The 20576-nt window shown below is 45.4% G+C and overlaps 1 protein-coding gene across 1 annotated transcript; it reads left to right on the forward strand.

The window, feature by feature from the left end:
- Nucleotides 1–2428: 2428 nt before the first annotated feature.
- Nucleotides 2429–13730, forward strand: serp (chitin deacetylase-like protein serp). The gene is made up of 5 exons (XM_031993932.2): nucleotides 2429–3032; nucleotides 8024–8425; nucleotides 9895–10216; nucleotides 10935–11234; nucleotides 12105–13730. Exons 1-5 carry the CDS (start codon nucleotides 2981–2983, stop codon nucleotides 12631–12633), a joined length of 1605 nt encoding a protein of 534 aa, XP_031849792.1. The 5' UTR covers nucleotides 2429–2980; the 3' UTR covers nucleotides 12634–13730.
- The last annotated feature ends 6846 nt before the right edge of the window (nucleotides 13731–20576 follow it).

Here is a 20576-nt window from a genome sequence, read left to right on the forward strand (position 1 = left end):
TAAGTGATTGAGATATTAGAATAATATTGTGATGAAACTTGTTACGTGGAAAGTTAATTGTGGAATATCTAGCAACGGCCATATTGGATCTTAGGAAATGCATTGTGATATTTGTATATCGACGAATGATAGAATTGTTAACATTTCGTAATGTTAAGTTAGAACTAACTCATCGTTTCGTTGGAAGTATTCTCTATTCTCCAGGATAAGAGATTTAAATAACGAAGATTCTTGCAAAACTCGGTCACGAACGAAAAAACTTCACGCGAAATAATCAATCGTTTTCTGTCGAAAGATCGTATTAATAGCAGCAGGATCAGGTTACGAAGAGAGCCGTCGCCACGATAGATCCTACGATTGCAACTCTGTTGCGGACCGGCTCGACGAATGCAGTTCGTTTCACTTTCGACTGGATGGCAAATGCGTTTACGTCCCCGATTCGACGGAAAACTTTATTTTCTCTCTTACATAAACTTGCGACATCTCTTTCCCCCGTGTTTTCCGCCTTCCCCTCTTCTACTAGACGTTTCCCTCGTCAATAACGATTCCCCTCGGAAGACAGTGGACGCGATCGATGGACAATCAACGATGCCAATCTTGCTTCGTCTTCCTCGCTTTTCTTTCCTCGCGGAACAATACGACCGCGTTCGTTTTTTTTTTAATAAACGTCCAGCTTATCTGCTATTTTAATCTCCGCGGCAGTAGCGCCGTCGTAAACGACGCTGTTCCATCGTCGAAGCTGCGCTCGTAAACGATCCATCGATCCGCGCCGGTTTTACGGTGTCGAGGGGGCTGCGAAGACACGGCCGCGCGGAATTATTGCGCGATCGCGGGCGAATCGCGGCTGTGAACGGCGACCTGGAACTTTCGACTCGTAAAATTTCGAAGAAAGTTATGGGGTCGCTGGAGGGTGGCCGAACGGCTGGGGCTGCGGCAACGTTACCGCGCGTGCGGCCGTTTTATTCGTCGCAACGTCGCCGGGGGAGGATGTTGCGGGGTCCGCGATTTATTCGATGCTCGTGTTACAGTTTTGATACCGCCGTTTCGACGGTGGGAAGACGACATCGTTGCAATCTCGGTTTACGAGAACCGGGGCGTCGGCGGGCGTGTAGACTTCCACTTTCGTGGATAATCGTCTGGAATGTGGAGCTAAGTGGGATTTCATTCTCTGTAGTAATGTTTCCTGATGATAAAACAGTAATGAGAGGCGCAGTAAACCGTGTTAGCGGCATTGTTTGGGATTCAGTGTCTTTTGGGAAGTTTCTTGGGAAATGTATGGAAATTTGCGTTTAGTGAGATACGTTTTCGAGTGGCGATGTAAATTAACCCTTTGCGCTCGGAAGTTTTTCACTAGAAATATTTCAAGATTTCCTAATGGGATAAAGACAACAACATCGAGGAACGAAGCTATTTTATTTCAATATTTCTCAAATTGATGCATTATACAGGGTATAATATTAAATAACAAATTTCATAGTTTTACTGTATGAAATCAAGTGGTGAGTTGGAGCCACCTCTCGAGTGCAAAGGGTTAAAGAATAGGGATGTAGAGGATCTTTAGTGCTACATGCTTTATGCTTTAAGGATATTTGATCTCCGCAATAATCTAGCAGGAATACTCGCTATTAGTAGACAAGGTTCGCTCGTTTCTAGCAAGTAGACAAGAATCGCAATAAAATAGAAAGTCCGGTTATTCGGTATTAACGTATTAACGCCATTAAAAGCAAAGTTTCCTTCAACTTACCTGCAAGGTACACTTGGGAAACTCGATTTCGCACAACGATCGTAAACGTTGCCAATCTCACAGAAAGCAACAGAATATCCCGGCTACACTCCACCACCGGTTTCTCACCGTATAAAACGCAATTAAATCTAATTATACTGTCCTTAAATCCACTTGTTTCTCGAGTTTAGGCCGCATAGAATGTCCTTGCGCCATCTATACCTAAACGATTCTTTTCACCTAATAGCAACAAATTTCCAGAAATCAAATCCTACAATCCTCAACGCCAATCGAAATTCTCCCAAATGAGTCCCAAAAATCTCGATACCGATCCCTTCAACCACCTACGCCACGAATCCTAAATCGTCTGTTACATCATTCACACCATTCTATTCACAGGCAAATCGCAAAAAATCTCCAAAAACGACACTCCCTCGGTGCCCAGAGCCAATTCAACTTACTCATCCCAATTGTTACTAGTCCTAATCCCTACTCCGATCAGTCCAGCTCCTACGCTACTGCACGAATCCTAAATTGCCTGTTACATCGTCTACACCATTCTATTCACTGGCAAATCGCAAAAAATCTCCAAAAACGACACTCCCTCGATGCCCAGTGTCAATTCAACTCGTCCCAATTTTTACCAGTCCCAATCCCTGCGCCGATCAGTGCAGCTCCTACGCCACTGCCGGCAAGATCGAGCCGGTAGCACCTGAATCAGCGGAGACACCGTAGGCACAGACATCGCGCGCGCCGCGTTCGAAAGACGCGAGAAAAGGGGCAGAGGGAGCCGGACGGGAGAGAGCGCGGGGTCCCGGTGGGCCAGTGGTGGTGGAAATATAAAGCCCGGCGAGTGGCGGGCCTCAGTCAGTCCGTGAGCGGTACCCTACACCTTCAAGGTCCGTGTCCTTGAAGATCGCGACACGTCGCTCGAAAAAAAAAGCTTCGCCCGAAGGGAAACCGAAGAGGATCCCCGTCGCACGGCGCCCGCGAGCGCTGAGACATCGGCCCAGTAATTCACGAGATACTTCCACCGGAAGTGATTGTGCCCTGACGGTAACCTCGTGGCTCTGATCCGAGGAACCTTCCCTCCGTGCTCCCCGTTGCTCTCTCTTCTCTTCCCCTCTCGGAGCTGCTCGCGGCAGGTGTGACCGAGGAGAAACCGTGGATACGGGGCGGTGATCACGTGAGAACGTGCCACGGGACGGGAAACGCGTCCATCGGGAAACGAGGGTAGCTACGCGCCGCCGACCGAGGATGACGAGGTCCTCGCTGGTGCTGCTGTTCCTAGCAGCGATCGTTCTTGCCGGTGAGTACTGGGACCCTGTCTTCGCGTCTCCCTTTCTCTTTCTCTTTCCTTGTTCCTCGGCGAGGCAGCTTTCATGGGACACCATCGGTTTTCGGGTGTCCGATTCGGTGGAACATTGGGGTAGCTTCGTTGGGCTGATGGGATTTAGGGTGCGAAGCCGGCGGGCCGGGTCGGAGACAGGAGCTAGAGGTGATCTAGAGCGGAATATGGTGGCGACAGGGAACATGGAGTCGTCTTTCGAATTCGACCGGTCGATCCTCAATATGGGACCGAGTTTCGGGGCCTATCGGCTACTCCCGAGCTGCCCGTGCCAGGTATTTCGAGTCGTTCAGTGAGAGAGATCAAGGAACAAGGGTTTTCGCGTTCGTGCTGCTGGTTATGGGTTTGCGGTGTCGAACGGCGAATTGGAGTTCGTTAGGTCGCGTTTGGGACCGACGTGGTTTCTATTGTTCTGTTTCTGAGGTTCTGCCGGGGAGCGTTCGAGTTGATTGGGAAATTTCGTAGACATCGCGCAGCGAGAGTGTTGTAGAAAGTATTTTATCTCGTGGAATAGTTGCGTGGGTGAGCAGGTTCGTTGGGAACGACGCGGGGCCGCGCGAGGCCCGGAATCGGGGAATGAATTCAGAGGATTGCGGCCGGATTTTGTAACGCAGCCATTCTTCTGCGGGACTTTCCGAGAGATCGCGTTAGAAAATCGATTCTGGCGGTCGCCAGAGACGACAGGTTGCATAAGAGATTAGAGCGTGAAAGCCTCTGGGCCTGGTTGGTCCCGGATGGGTGACGTCACTGCCGTGCCCTGAAAACCGGCGGGGTGGGGGCCACAACTTTCCCCGTTTGTCGCGGCTCCGGCCGAGCCCCGGGGACCGACGCGGGCCCAGAAGCTGTAGAAATTGTCCCTCGAGACTCGCTCCGTGGCTTGGGCTGACCTACCATCTTGAAACTGCTTGTACAGGCTAATGAACCGCTTGGAAATTCGAGGATTCGTCTAGGGACGTGAAAACTTACTGCTTCGAGATCTTCAAACTAGAGGAGTTGATTTTTCTACGAGGATTAACCTGGACCGTTCTTTTTAAAACTATCCGTAGAATTCGAATTCGTCGCTGTTCGAATTAATAACCTTCTCGCGTTCCTTGTTTGTGGACATTAAAGACTCCTTTCGAACTCTTTCGTCTCAGAGATATTAACCCTTTGCACTCGAAAGTTCACTAGAAATATTCAATATTCTCCGATGAGATACGGACGATATCCCTTGAAACTAATTAATGCGAAAACATATAAATTAAGAAGGAAAGTTATTGTATTTCAATATTCCATATATTAATGCATCATACAAAGCTTAATATTATATATAAGACTTAATAATTTTGCAAATCAAATCAAATCAAATGTAGAAAATTCTGCTAAAAATGTCGGAATAGAATGTATTCTAATTTTTAACACCGTGCTTCTGATTTCCAAGACACCGCGAATAACACCATAGAAAACTTGTTCCTGACCTAACTTGAAACGACCTGTAGAACACCGACTTCTACAGTCACTCTCTAATTCTATTCTCTCGCATTTCCACCTTCCCAACCAATCTCTCAAACTCAAAGCTTCACACTAAACTTCACTCAATGCGACCCTTCATTTTGCAATCACCTGTAGCCTATCTTTCCGAAAGAAGTTCAACGTCTTCGAAACTGTACTACATCTCAGTGTTCCCATGGAATTCCGCTCGTCTCTATTCAGAATTCCGTTTCGCGCACTCCAATCCCCTTACCCCCGCCGTATTCAATTTTTCTTCCTCCGCCGACGCTGCCATCAACATTCTTCTCCGTTCCCCCGAAGTTTTAATTCCCCACTTGCTTTTACTGCCGGCCGGATGTTCCGATGGCACCCGATTTACCTACGAATCCCATTTCTCCCCGGACCGTCGTCGAAACTTTCTTCTCCGGCTAAATCCTCCTCGTTTGCTTTTCTACTTAGAATATCCGGGCCTGCTGCTCTCCCTCCGTCCTCCGTCAAAATGGCGCCCGAAATGTTCCCACTCCGTTCGCGAACGACCTTCTCGCGGAACTTCTTCTCCGACTTTCTCCTGAAATGCGACGACCGTTCGGGGAACCGCTCGCCCTTGCACATACATAACATTGTTTTCGCCGTTTTCGTCTAGTTCGCTTTTTTATGAGCCCGTGTTACGAAACCGCTGATGAATTAGCGTCGTACATTCCAATATCATTCCTACAGTCATTGTACACCGCGAGACAGCTGAATAAAGAACTAAGAATCACAGATAGATCGATCGATTTCCTATTCACTTTCATCTGTGAATTTCATTCTCTATTCTTTTAGAGTTACTAGATTTATCTTGAATTCTACGCGATTGTCTTCCAAGCTACGGAATTATCCCTTTGCGGATGAAGGTTCTACAACCTATAAAAACCTTCAGCAGACGAAGCAAAATTATACGCGAAATACGCGATGTTTAGCTGTTTAACTGATCGAATGATCAAGCAACTTAGTATTAAATCTCAAGTAGATCGTTAAACAGACGAATATCGAAGCAGAGAACGAAGTTTAGCAACATCCGCGAATTATTTTTATTCAACCGAGATATACGTAATGGTAATTACAGACTCGAGTACGTCCATTAAGCTGTCGTCGTCGGCCGCTATGTAATTTGATTAGCTCTCTTCGTTAATAACCGTGATTAATTGCTGTATTCAGTACGCGCGTCACGCGAACAAAACAATGTCGTCCGAGGCACGTCCGGAACAGCTTTCTCCGTTCGCTGGTTTCATATAAAATTAACGCGAGCTCAAAACTGCAAAGAGAAGAAAGCAAACACGTGTCCCGCCGCACGTAAAAATCCGCGCGGCTCGCCTCCGCTTTCACGACGAAAGCGTTTCCTACGCGGAACGAGCACCGCCGGGGCCAACAGTTTCATCCGGCGGCCACGCGCTTTTGTTTATGCGCATAATCAACCCGCGGACGTTGAAAAATCGTTACGTAAATCGGCGATGCTGGCGTTCCGCGGTCTTCATCGATCGTCCCGTCCTCCGCGTGATCCGATCAAATTCGAATGAATCATTCAACCCTTTCCCTCTGCATGTCCTTCATAGAACAATGATGCACGTGATCATTCAAATTTTCTGCAACGAATCAATTGACTTATAAAACATCCTCCAAACATCTTCTTGATTGATACCCAAGGGGTTAATATTTAAAGACAACTTATTTTATCCTGCCTTTATTTATCTTTCATTACTTAACTTCGTATTTATAAATACCTCTAGAAACGGAGCTCTTAAAATATTATAAAAATTACGGTACTTCGTAGTTTCTATGCACAAGTGTTTCTTGTTGCCTCTATGAAGAATAAATACTTCTGGTAGTCAAAGGAATGATTTATTACTTGAGATATTAATAAAACCAATGATTGTTTTTCTTCTAATTTTGCATGTTATTTTGAAATGACATTACTCGAGTAGCCGCGCTTCGATTCCGAAGATCAACCGCAACATTAACAGTCGCGTTTCACTTTTCCTCTCCGCGAGTGCACTCGCTCACCTCCACCCCCTTCATTTTTATTCAACAGGTGAACGCTTGATGCCCGAATATCCTACAGAAGCGGACTCGCCAATCCGTGGATCGGCAAACGTAGCATATTATTCAATGTTCCGTTACGCAAACAAAATAAACATTCGCCAAATCGCGCGAGAGGCGCGCTCGCAACGCGTTACGTAAAATAATAAGATTGCTTTTCACTTCCTCGTCGCGCGGATATAAAAGCATCGGCCAGCGGTGATCAACGCGGACGCGGCAAAAAATCCCGTGCAATTTGCAACACAGCGTTTCGTCCGTCTCTGGCCATTGCGACGCGCGAGAAACGAAACGAAATGGCCGGCCAGCGCGACCGGCGTTCGTTAGACGACGCTCGACGCGGCGCGACGCTATCGATCCGCGAATAAATAACCGCAGGCTAAACTTGTATCGACGCTAATCTCGCCGGCTTTCCATAATCTCGCAACTGATACACCCGACGGTTACGCAATCCCCATGAATCTCGCCGTTCCCCCGAAGAAATTCGCCGGCGATCGATGTTCCTGCGACTTTCTTCGGGGACGAGTTTCTCGGATCGCGCGTTACTTTCGGAGGATGTTTCAGCTACTCGTGGAATTCGACTGGCAGAGTGTTGAAGATAGTTGCTTTGAGAACCAGAAACGAACCCATCACGTGCAAATGGCTTTTTGCGCGATATTTACTTAGCAAATGGAGTTACATCCTCTTCCGCGAGCTGTGAGTCGTTGAAAGCGTACCGTTTGAACTGCTTTAATGACGTTTCTTCTTATATGGAATTAATAAATTCGCGAATTTAACTATGAACTGAAACCCTTGGATTGTATCTCGAGTTTACAATTGTGGAGCGATTAAAATCGGCATACTTTTTATTTCTCTCGGATCAACGAGCACGGACAGCTTGAACGCTTTTTCCTTTATTTTCACCTACATTCTTTCTCGGCTGCACCTTTCTCACCCAGCGACCATAGGCAACGTTCACGCAGTCATGTACCACATTCGTTATCGCTGCCTTCTCGCGTTCTATCGCTCAGTCCAAACACTGCCTCGCATTCTTTGAGACACTTGATTTTCTCTAAACTCAGCTCTCGATTTCCAAAACATCCTGTCGCAGGATGACGCCGGAATTTTACCGCCACGCACCATACAAAAATATGAGAATGTAATCCATAAGAAACTGAGCGAAAAGTTATTCTAAAAGTCTCTAAGAAATCCCCTTACCTTTACATTAAAATATCTATAACATGTTCATTTACTGCTTATCAAAGACAGCACCACAATAAATAAATGAAATCGTCCACGATCAACCTTCAAAACACTTAGAACTATGCTTTATCTTTACGCTGAATTACCTACACCCTCCAGGCCCAATTACATTCTACAAAAGACAAAAAACTATAATAATAAAGAAGATCGTTACGGTGTAATTTCAGAGGGCTTAGAACGAGTGAAGAGGCAAGAGGAATCAAAGAAGGAAGAAAGCTTCGAGAGCGAGATATGCAAGGACAAAGACGCAGGCGAATGGTTCCGATTGGTAGCGGGCGAGGGTGACAACTGCAGGGACGTGATCCAGTGCACCAGTTCCGGCCTCCAGGCCATCAGGTGTCCTGCGGGTCTCTACTTCGACATCGACAAGCAGACCTGCGACTGGAAGGACTCGGTGAACAACTGCAAACTGAAGAACAAAGAGAGAAAAGCGAAACCGTTGCTCTACACCGAAGAACCTCTCTGCCAAGATGGCTTCCTCGCGTGCGGGGACGGCTCCTGTATCGAACGAGGCCTCTTCTGTAACGGGGAGAAAGACTGCACTGACGGTTCCGACGAGAACATCTGCGGTGAGTGAGAATTTCATCGCTGAACGAAATCGAAGTATTAGAAATCCCTATTGACACGAGTTCCAAGCATTCGGAATTCCTTTTGGGTCTAATTCGAAATGTTCGGAATTCCTATCGGGTCGAACTCGAAGTATTTGGAATTCCTATCGAGTCGAACTCGAGGTATTCGGAATTCCCCTCGGCACAAACTCCAAATATTCGGAATTCTGCTCGGTACAAACTCAAAGTATTCAAAATTCTTCTCGGTTCGAATTCAAAGTATTCGAAATTCCTCTCCGCACAAACTCAGAGTATTCGGAATTCCTCTCGACACGAACACGAAGTATTCGGAATTCCACTCGGCACGAACTCAAAGTATTCCGAATTCCGCTCGGTATGAACTCAAAGTATTCAGAATTCCTCTCGACACGAACACGAAGTATTCGAAATTCCGTTCGACACGAACTCGAGTATTCGGAATTGCTCTCAGCACGAATTCGCCGCGTCGGTGATTCGATTTCGAGGGGTTTCGCGAACGCAACCGCGGCGCGCTGCTAATTGGCAACGATTGGAGCAATCGGGAGTAATTGGATGCGACGACCTCGGCTGTTATCGGGTTAATTGGATGTCCGTTCGGGACTTAGTTAGCCGATTCGCGGATCGTCGCTCGTCGGATACCGGATAAACTGGAATCACAGGGTTTACGAAAATCTTCGATCTTGACTAAGAGTCCTATTTTTAAGAGCCGTTTAACGATAGGTGCTAAATGAACGAAGCTTCTGATGACGCAGTCACTTTCGATTGTGCCGGTCATTTTGAACGTCGATTGGCTCGCGAGGCTTGAATACCGGATAAACCGGAATTCAAGGTCGTTAAATTGAACGTTTAAAATCCTTTTCGGATAGTCTTGGCTGACTATTTTTAAATCGATACTTAACTCGAACCTATCTGAAGAAAATAATCGGCATATTCGACTTCATATTACTTCAGTAACTTTCACTTAAAAGACTTATTTACAATTATTACATCCATATTGTACCTAACTCTCTAGAAAGGTCCAAAATCTTTAGCCAATCATGGATAAACTCCGATTTTCAACAGAAATATACCCAAAGACCGCTAAACGATCTGAAATTGAAGAATCTTTCAGTCGCCAGCCAAATTCTTCGAGGCTTATCACTAGGTTTACGGGCATTTATTGTACACTTCGTTCTATTATTCCTAAAAGAATCGGTGCTCGTTTATTTAGATTGTGGAAACTGGAGATTTGATAGTAGGTAATTGTAGTACATGACAGTGTGATCGCATCAATCAAAATCGGCACAATCGTTAAACATTTACAAAATAATATTTCTAGAATCCAATATGCGTCAATTTGACGTGTTCCGTAAACCTAGTGTTATTTTCGATCGCTATGGTGCGCCTCGATGGCACCTAAGAATCGTCGAATCTGGCGCCTAGGGGAACAATCCGGGTGTTCGAAATTCCAGACATGGACAACGATCCTAACAGGGCGCCTCCCTGCGACCCCGCGGTCTGCGTTCTTCCGGATTGCTTCTGCTCGGAGGACGGCACGCTGATCCCCGGCGACCTGCCGTCGAAGGACGTGCCTCAGATGATCACGATCACGTTCGACGACGCGATCAACAACAACAACATCGGCCTGTACAAAGAGATCTTCAACGGCAAACGCAAGAACCCGAACGGCTGCGACGTCAAGGCCACCTTCTTCGTCTCCCACAAGTACACCAACTACTCGGCCGTGCAGGAAATGCACAGGAAAGGACACGAGATCGCCGTTCACTCTATCTCGTAAGACAATGTCCCTGAACCGCCATTAAACCCGTCTTTCTAATCCGTATTATCTGCTCGTTACGAGCGCGTCGGTCTGTCTTGCACGCTATCCTTCGCATTTCATCGCCATTTTCAACGAATATTTCCTAACTTCGAAAATACTTCATTTCAAATCGCAATTTTCGAAATGTCTTGACTCTAGGAATATTTCACCCTGAAGTTAAGCAACTGTTTAGCATACGTTATCATTTATTTACAATATTTTCTAATCGTTTAGTTAAAATTTCAAAGGAAAGTGGAATCGAGGTTTCAAATCTGTACACAACTTTGATATCAATCTCTATAACATAGATAAAAGTTCCCGAAAATACTTAATTTCAAATTGCAATTTTCGAAATGTCTTGACTCTAGGAATATTTCACCTTGAAGGTAGGCAAGTGTTTAGTATACGTTACCATTTATTTGCAATTTTTCTTAGTTGTTTAGTTAATATTTCAAAGGAAAGTGAAATCGAGGTTTCAAATCTGCAGACAACTTTGATATCAATCTCTATAAAAAAGTTACTTCTTCACAGTGATTTCAATATTTCTAAATCATTTAACGACCATTTTCATATAAATTCGTTAGAAAATCCTCAATTTCTAAGATTTCGTGTTCGGTAACTATTCATCGACCGTTTCGAGATCGAAGAATCTCGGTCGGAGCGTTAACGGAACGCGATCAATTTTCTTCCAAGACACAACGACGACGAACGTTTCTGGTCGGACGCGACCGTCGACGATTGGGCGAAGGAAATGGCCGGTATGAGGATCATCGCGGAGAAGTACGCCAATCTGACCGACAACAGCGTGGTCGGCGTCAGGGCGCCGTACCTGAGGGTCGGCGGCAACAATCAGTTCACCATGATGGAAGAGCAAGCGTTCCTCTATGACTCCACGATCACCGCGGCCTTGAACAACCCACCACTGTGGCCTTACACCATGTACTTCAGGATGCCGCACCGCTGCCACGGAAATCTTCAGCATTGCCCCACCAGGTAACCTGAAAATTACACGATTGCCGCCTCAAGGACGACGATCAAGGGAAGAAAGGTTGCCGCGGAAAAAGGAGACCGTGGAACTGAATCGAGACCTTCACATTTAATTCACCTCGGTCTTGTTTTCGCTTGCATATTCAATTAAGCGTTTCCTTCGTTTCTTCTCATTTCTTTTTTCCCCTTTATCTGGCGACTTCCTGGTACCCTCGCGTTATCGGAGGTTCAATTGGTTGTTTATTAGTTTCAAGAGTTTTAAACTTCAGAATCTTTCTCTCAATATTCAAACTCGAGGTTGCCTCGAAAAGAACAGCTCGGTACTTGAACTTTATTTTTAACCCTTTGCACTGGGAAGTTCACTAGAAATATTCAATATTCTTCGATGAGGTACAGACGATGTTTGAAACTAATTAACGAGGAAACAAGGAAACATCATACAAAGCTTAATATTATATATAAGACTTTATAATTTTGCAAATCAAATCAAGTGACTGAGAGTCCTCTCGAGTGCAAAGGGTTAACAGTTTCTGTATAACATTTCAACGCACGACACTCTAAATTCCCAAAGCAGTTCATCAGAAACATTCCGAGAAGAAAACAAATCAAGCCCACACTCGCTAAGAGCTCAACGCAACTGGAATCCACCTCAACGCTAGAATCACGGGCGTTTATTCTACATTCTATTGTTCCCAGGAAACGCGTTCGTGTATATAAATCACGAGAACTAGCTTCGAAACCAAAGTACCGGAATATTCGCGTAATTGCACGAACCAAAATCGACCGAAGCTATTCCTAAATAACGTCTGAAGAATTCACTATCCGCCATATTGTCGGGTTCCGTGAATTTCTCGCCAAACCACGTCTCTCCCGCAGGTCGCACGCCGTCTGGGAGATGGTGATGAACGAGCTGGACCGCCGCGAGGACCCGCAGAACGACGAGTACTTGCCCGGCTGCGCGATGGTCGACTCCTGCAGCAACATCCTGACCGGCGACCAGTTCTACAACTTCCTGAACCACAACTTCGACCGCCACTACGAGCAGAACCGCGCTCCCCTGGGCCTCTACTTCCACGCTGCCTGGCTGAAGAACAACCCCGAGTTCCTGGACGCGTTCCTCTACTGGATCGACGAGATCCTGTCGAACCACAACGACGTCTACTTCGTGACCATGACCCAGGTGATCCAGTGGATCCAGAACCCCCGCACGGTGACCGAGTCGAAGAACTTCGAGCCGTGGAGAGAGAAGTGCGTGGTCGACGGCAACCCGGCCTGCTGGGTACCCCACACCTGCAAGCTCACCTCGAAGGAGGTGCCCGGCGAGACCATCAACCTGCAGACCTGCGTGCGCTGCCCTAACAACTACCCCTGGGTAAACGACCCGACCGGCGACGGGTTCTTCTAATCCCGGCGGTTCCTCCATCACGTCTAAGTCACAGCTGCCCTACCGATGATCCCATCCGCCTGTTCTGAAGGCGTTCACCTCGACGAACAGAAATTTGCCCACCCCATCAGTCCAACAAAATCGTCCCAACTCGCGTGGCTCGTCCCATCGATCGACCGGCCGATCCTCGTAGGCCTACAAGCTTTTTAGAGGATGGCTAGGTGTCTTCCTCTTTTCGAAAATTCGCGGAGTCGAATCGCCAAGGATCCGGGCAGGGTATGTTCCGACGGTACAGGGTAATCCACGGGAGCGGAGGGGGAGGTTCCGAGGACTGGGAGGATCCGAGGGTACCCGAACGAGCCCCTAAACCGTGAACCGTCACCAGCGATCTGTGATAAGTCGTGAAACCAGAGATTCAGCGGCCAGGACGAAACGAGGCGACAACGGGAGCGCGATTCCCCCTTCGTTCCCGAGCTGTCCGACGATCCTCCTCTCCCACTGCCTCCATCCCTCTGCCCTAGAATCCCCGACGATCCCCTATGAACCCGACGAGCGGGCCGGACGCGGGTCCGCCTCGGTTGTGTATAATAGAGAAACGCTGTGTCCCCGATTTCGTCCCTCGAGTTCATTCCTGCCCACCCCAGGGACACGGACGGACGGACGGATCAGCGGAAGGATCGATGGATCTGGCCGCGGCTGGAGCTGATCGGCTACAGCGGAATCGACGATCCCTCGGCGAGCAAAAGCTACCGCCCCCCCCTTCCATCCGGGTCGGTCGCCCTTACGTTTTCTAAGGGCTCGCCGAACTTTTATAAATACACGAGTATATCTATATGTATATACGTATACGAGTACGTATATCTATATATATATGAATATATAAATATTAATTGTTGTGTGTACATTATTAAATGATAAGTGATAATCAATTCACCGAACGGAACCTTTGAATAAAAGAGAAACTTGCGAGAACTCGAGCTGGTGTTGGACTCTCGTTTCATTTCACGCGGCGACAAGCGCGCGACCCGAATTCCCACAGTTCCTCAGGAAAGTGGAACAGGTTCTGCGGCGGTTTAGGAGCCGCGGGGTCAGGGACCCTTGCTTTTGTTGACGGCCGACGGTCGGCGACCCTGCTCTCCAACGCGGGTCACGTTCAACGGATGGACTGCGGATTGATCCGGAGAACGGCGGGCTCGGCTTGTCGGGTTCTTTGAGTAACAGGTCTGCCGAGAGGTGCACTAGGGTCGTCTGAGTATTCGTACGTGATTTCCTCGGGAAATGTTTCGTATCAATGGAAAATCAATAAATATAAATATAAATGAATGTATATATTCTTTTCATTGTAGTCTTACTCGCTTGTCGAACGGTCGATCGTTTCTCGTAGTTTCGTGGCCATTTTGGTCACATTTCTGCGTTGGAAATTTAACGTCAGTATTAGGTAATGGTACCCTAGATCTGTGAATGGAAATTGTGGCTATAACAACGAAAGATCGCCTAAAGAAGAGAATAGACGTTTTTGTTTGAAATAGAAGTCAAAGTAAAAAGGTTAGCTCACGATGAAGTATTCCACCGATAAAATAGATCATCGTGCACAGTTCGAGAGCGTTCTCCAGTTAGGAAGTTAGCTTTGGGAACAACAGTAAACTTCTTATTAGATTGCACCGGTTGTCGAAATTCTGCGTTGAATGCTAATTATTGCTGAACGAGGAAACTGGAACACCGAATCCTTGGCTCGTTAAGGTGGTAAAATCAAGGTCGCCTTGGCACCGGAATTTTCGAGCTGCTCGCAGAACTTGGCGCCCGCTTCTCAACTGGAAATTAGAGCGACCGAAGGCTTCGGCCGAAAAGACTGCTCCATTCCTCGGACTCTTCTGTCGCGAGGATCTTCTCGAGGCAAAGTGTTTTGCTTGAGTAAATGGTAAATCGGCGAAAAGATTTCTCCGCAGTGCGTAGGAAAAATTGGAAACAAGTTTCGCTTAATTACGTTCTTGATAAAGAATGCCAGCAAGTTAATGCAGTAATTCGTATGTTAAACGCGCGTTACATAGTTGATATTACTCTACTCCTTCGATCCATTAAGCTCGCATAATGTACCAGACGTATCTTTGATCAGATAAGACGCGGCAATACGGTCGTGGCGCGTACTGATCGTTCGCTGATATCGGAGACTTAATTATAGACTACCGTAAGTAGGAACTGTTTACCCAGGAACTTCTGTTTCGAGTACCCGATGAACGATCGAAAAATTTAATTATAAAATTACGAGACGAATCACTCGTTCTAAGGGAACATCGATCTAAAAATGGCTACTATGAAAACCGAATGATAGCACAAATCTTCCGTAAAATTCTTATATCGATACATATCTATATACCAAGACACTAATCACTATACTTTATCACGTCGATACATTTAATTACTACAAACGCAGAACTAAAGTCTACCGATTCGTTTCCTCTCGACCGCCGTTCGTCGATTACAATATTTCCAAGAATCTCGAGCCGCGATACGAATTCTATTTAAAAAAGGTAACATTCCAATTAACCCGGTAACGTGTTCCCGCGAACGCTTCGCGTGGAAAAAAGCGTGGCTCAATTAGCGAGGCAAAACGTCACTTTCCCGACAGGAAGGGAAAAATGATTCAGTCGCTCGAACGTTCCGGCGTCGGCTCGAGGCTACGCTGCCAGCGAACAAAGCGCGATACGATCTCCGTCGATCGCTGAAAGTAAAACGGCAGTTAATGGCACGGTAGCCGAGAGGGGCCCGTTCAGGAACGATGGAATCACAATGGTAATCGATTGACTTGTCGATTGCGATCAGTCGCCGCGGACGCCGGGGACAATTTGTTAGCGCGGGGGCCGGCTGAAATTGCGGGTTCCGTTATTTTCCGCGTGGCCGTCGGCCGATCGCAGGAGAAAGGGGGGCGGGGGGGGGGGGGGGGGGGGGAGGGAGGGAAAAAGCGACGGTAACCTCGTGAAATACCAGGAGGCCGAGCCGCGACGTTTGCATTCCGATGCAACCTTTCTTTCGTCGCCGTTTATGCATCGTTTCCATTCCGCGACGATCCCAGCGGCCGCCTGGCGACGCTTGAAACGCGCCGATGCGCGATCTTTCGACGAGAAACATTCGCGAAACGTCCCCGTGCACTTTCGTTGTACCTCCTAAAATATGTCCTGTGAATAACATCGGCGTGTCCCGTCGTCACGAAGACGTACGGACTATTTCTGGGGCATTCCCGTACTTCGGCAGACCGCCAAAAGTCCGTTCGCCATCCTTGAATCGTTGAATTCAACGACTATCGGGTTCCGATTGAATTGTTACGCGAGATAGAATGGCAGTGTAGGTGTATCCTATTAGGCTGAACGTGAAATTGAAATGTTAATTGAAGTTCAACGAGAGTTTCAGTTCGTTTCGCTGTTCAGCTTCGTTGTGAGGATTTGTGGTTTCTTGCGGATTGATCGCGAAGTATGCGATCTTTGTGAGTAATTATTGGGTTTCTGGGAAAATAACGAATGATAGCCATTTAATTTATGTCAAATTGCATGATTAATAGGATTTTCAAACATTTGGATTTCTGGAGAAATGGTAAATGGAGGATATTAGCCGTGTTTCATATTCCAGAATCAAATGGATATTTGTAACAGTTACATTTTCAGAGGAACAGTTAATGAAGGATATTGCATCTTCAGCGGTGTAATCATATGGATTTTCATAAGCAACATTTGAATTTCTAGAAAACCGGTGAATGAAGGATATTGTATTTTTTCAATGAATATGCATGCGGGCTCGCTCGAAGCGTTCACCGAGCGTTCCCCGTCATTCCCGCATAATTCATCGGCGATTGCAACGCGTCCTCTCCCCTGGCTATATAAAGAAATTCGTCGATTAATTTTTCAGCTCATCGGTGGAATCGCGCGCACCCACGCGCTCTGCGGAGGCAATCAGCGGATGTCGCAATTAAATACCGGGATCTCGGCCGCATAAATCTTTGGGAAACGCGCGCGCCGGTCGTAAACGGGGCCGTATTTTATCATCGACGTGTGAAACACCGGTGGAATCATCCGTAACAATTTACTCAATCGCTGCTCGACTATTTTTTTTTTTTATCGTCGAGGTGGGTTCCGCGAGCTCGTTACGGGGAAGAAAACCTCACTTGACTCCCGAGGCGTGTTGCACAATGAAACACAAGCTCTCGATACAGGAAACTTGACGTTACGGACCGCTGACATTATAAACTTGTGTTTTATTGTGCGAAAGGCACTCGTATTTCATTTGATAATTAACCCTTTGCACTCGACAGGTGACTCTCAGTCACTTGATTTGATTTGCAAAATTATAAAGTCTTGGTTATGTATAATACATGTAAAGATTGCTAAGTGTATTGCTAATATAAAATTAGCGATGAATTAATTTTTCTTTATTTTTTTGTTTAACTTCTTTAGTGAGAAACTTTCGAGTTCAAAGGGTTAACCCTTAGCACTCCAGATGGTTTTCTAATCTATCAGCAACTGCAACTAGTTTTTACAGTATCCATAGCAAAAATGAAAAATGCCATAACATTTCTTAGATCTTTTATTTTCCTTAGTGCAAAATTTGGATATGGTTTCTTTGATTCATTAAAATATCTAATACTATTCCTGGTGCAATATTGGAGCCTACAGAGTTCAAAGGGTTAACAGACGTCGTTTTACTGCTTTCCAATCTTCACACGGAGCAGATGGACATTATTTACCTCCATTGTCTTTCGATGATTAATATATTACCTACCAGACATCCGTCGCGACAAAAAGCAACTTAATAATTCTCTCCAAACAAGCAAGTTACTCAGTACGGTTCGTCGATGCACAATTATTTCTATCGAACGATTAAGAAATCATCGACCATTGACTATTCATTCCCAACAACTTAGCAACCGGTAGCTAATACGTTAGAGAAACATCGTTCATGTTTTCCAATGTCCACACAAAGAAATTCCTAAACGGTGCAAGAGAAAAATCGAACGAAACGCGTTTCTTTTCAGAATTTCAAGCATTCCACGCACGCACTGTTCACGCGTCTGCGCGAGAGTCGTGCCCGACACGACTCGTCCATTATTGCAAGCGCATCCACGATCTATCTACCGATCGTCCACTCCATTCCAATTTTTCCCAACAATATTCCCAGGTTTCTTCGACAACGTCGAGTTTCACCGTGGGCAATTCGGAATTTTTCCGAAGTCGTTTTATTGCATCGGTTCACACTTTCCATCGTAAACCTTTCGTTTCGTCATCGAGGATCCTCGATCCTTCGAGGTGGGTCGCTCTTTCGTCTATTGGGCCGGGATCGATTAATTGCGCGGCGGATCGAGAGGATCGAGCAATGCCACGCTGCGGAGCAGCAAAATCTCGCGCTCGCGCGCTCGTGCAAGCGAAAGTAGAGAAAGCTGCGTATCTCGGCGCCGGGGCAAGGCCGTCCCCGGCCGGCTAAGCCTCCTTCGACAGGATGCCGAGCGGATCATGCAGGAATCTCGTTAACGTTCCCCACCCGGTCGAGCTTCAGAAGAATCCGCTCGTTAAGGAAACCGCCTTCCGAAGAAACCGCGGGTTTCCGAAGTTGTTTCTGGGTACCTGGAATACTGTCTTCATGTAAATCGAATAGCATCTGGGAATAGTGTACGGAATGTACAGGGTGAGACGTTTGTTTCGATGATAGTGGAATTTACTTGTTGGGTAGGAGGATGCTGGAGGCTAAAGCTCTTTGGTATTTTTATCAGAGTTTATATAGCAGTAATTTCTAGATAGATGGAACACTGTGTTTGTGTAAATTGAATAGTATCTAAGAATAGTGTAAGGAATATACAGGGTTAGACGTTTATTTCGAAGATAGTTGCGAAATTTACTTGTTGAGTAGGATATTGGAGGCAAAAGCTCTTTGGCATTTTTGCTAAAGTCGGCACTGTAGTCTTTAGATAGATGGAACACTGTGTTCATGTAAATTGAATAGTATCTGGAAATATTATAGTAAAGTATATAATAGTATGAAGTGTATGTGTACTAGTAATTTCCCTCGTTACTATTTTATTTTAGGATAGATAGATAGAATTATTATGTAGCCTTCGAATGTGATTCGATTTCATGTGATATAGATACTTGAATATACAATCAATAATAAACGAGAGTGAAAATAAAGAAAGCGACAAAACAGAGATATTTATATGACACGCAAGGCAGAAGTATAATTGAGCATAAATGTAGGTCATTCGGATCATCGCAGATTATATTGTAATCTCTTGTAATCTTGCTATACTTCTAAACAACACTATCATCACACTAGTCCTAGTACTGTAAATAATATTTCACCTACCGTTGAACCGCGTGCAACTTCCTCATTGTAATGATGCAACGCGTGTAATTTATCGTTGTTATTCTTAACATTGCGAAACAGGTTCTCACGGAGGTGATAGTCTCGAGGAAAGTGATTTTCGAGGAATAAAAATCGTAAACATCGTAGACGCGAGGTTTCGACGAGCTGTGACGCGGCCGATAAGATAAAGACGAAGAGAACACGGGTTAGAGGAGCCAACGACGCGAGGCCTGAACGGTCAGACCACGAAAGCAACTTAGAAAATAACCGGTAAGGAAAGTAACAGTGATATACTAACCATTCCTTCTATTTTTACCACTCGGAGAATTTGAATACTTTTACCATCGAGATTTCATCTCTCATTTTATTCGAGATTTCTCTAGCACAGATATTATTTATTCGCCATTTCCTATGATCGGATGAATATCTGAATATATATTTCCCATGTACCCGCTCTTGGAACGGAAATAGTCAATCAGAGATAAGCGAGAATCAAGCTACACACCAAGTAATTTATGACATTTTTTACAATAATAATTTGCAGTTCACACTGTTATTTGATTATTAGCCTAATTAAATTGAAGATGTTGATAGTCGTCTGACGTGCTGTTACTCGCCATGAAAGTCGCTGTCGAAGGAAAATGTTCCATGGTTCTTGTTAGCGTATCTGTTAGTGTCGAGTATAAAATCATCACTCGAATGAATGACAGTATCGAAAAGTTCGTTACCGTTCGAGTATCCTCGAACGTTTCAATTCTGACCCGATTTCTCCGTTCAATTCCTACGAGATAACGCATCTGATAGATCCGACGCGGTGTTCCTAGGCACGATGACAGTGTCAGTGTCATGGAGCGCCGTTTCACGTTATTAATCGCGGCGTTTCTCCGATAAGCATCGTAACATAGAGTTCAGCATTGAATTAACCGATGATCGTCTTGGATGAAACAATTGATCATCGTCGATGCGAGATTTTCGGGAACCGATGATTCTGCCCGGTGCTCCATTCGATTGGTTGGGTAACTGATGATCTCGGGTGGAAAATCCAATTAAAGCACTTAATTGGAATTGATGTTTAACCAAGAATAATTCTCGATGAGGATGAAATGAATGAAATATTTGTATCGCGGATATATGGATTGTTGCATCTTTAGTTTTAACAATGTCGTAATACATGTAGAGATTGCTAGGTGTATTGCAAATATAGAATTAGTAATGGATTAATTTTTAATATAGAATTAATAATGGATTAATTTTAAAGTTTCTTGAAGAAACTACCCTAAAATTATTCGATTTTCCACAGATCCAAATTTTGCATTGAGAAAAAAAATAAAAGATCTGAGAAACGTTATAACAGTCGGATATTAATTACTTTGTTACACCTTCGTCTTAATTAATACGAATCAGTCCATGTTCCTCTATACCATGAGAACTAGCTACTGTTAAGCTACTGAGCCATCAAACATCTAACCCTTTGAACTCTATAGGCTCCAACAGTGCATCAGTTATAACATTAAATAACCTGGAGTGCTAAGGGTTAATTTTTTATAAGTATAAATATGAATCGAAAAATTGTTTATATGGATGGAATGTAATATCTTTATTACGAGAATGAATAGTGATAA

Source organism: Nomia melanderi, chromosome 4 (genome assembly GCF_051020985.1).
Source record: "Nomia melanderi isolate GNS246 chromosome 4, iyNomMela1, whole genome shotgun sequence".
Taxonomy (NCBI): domain Eukaryota; kingdom Metazoa; phylum Arthropoda; class Insecta; order Hymenoptera; family Halictidae; genus Nomia; species Nomia melanderi.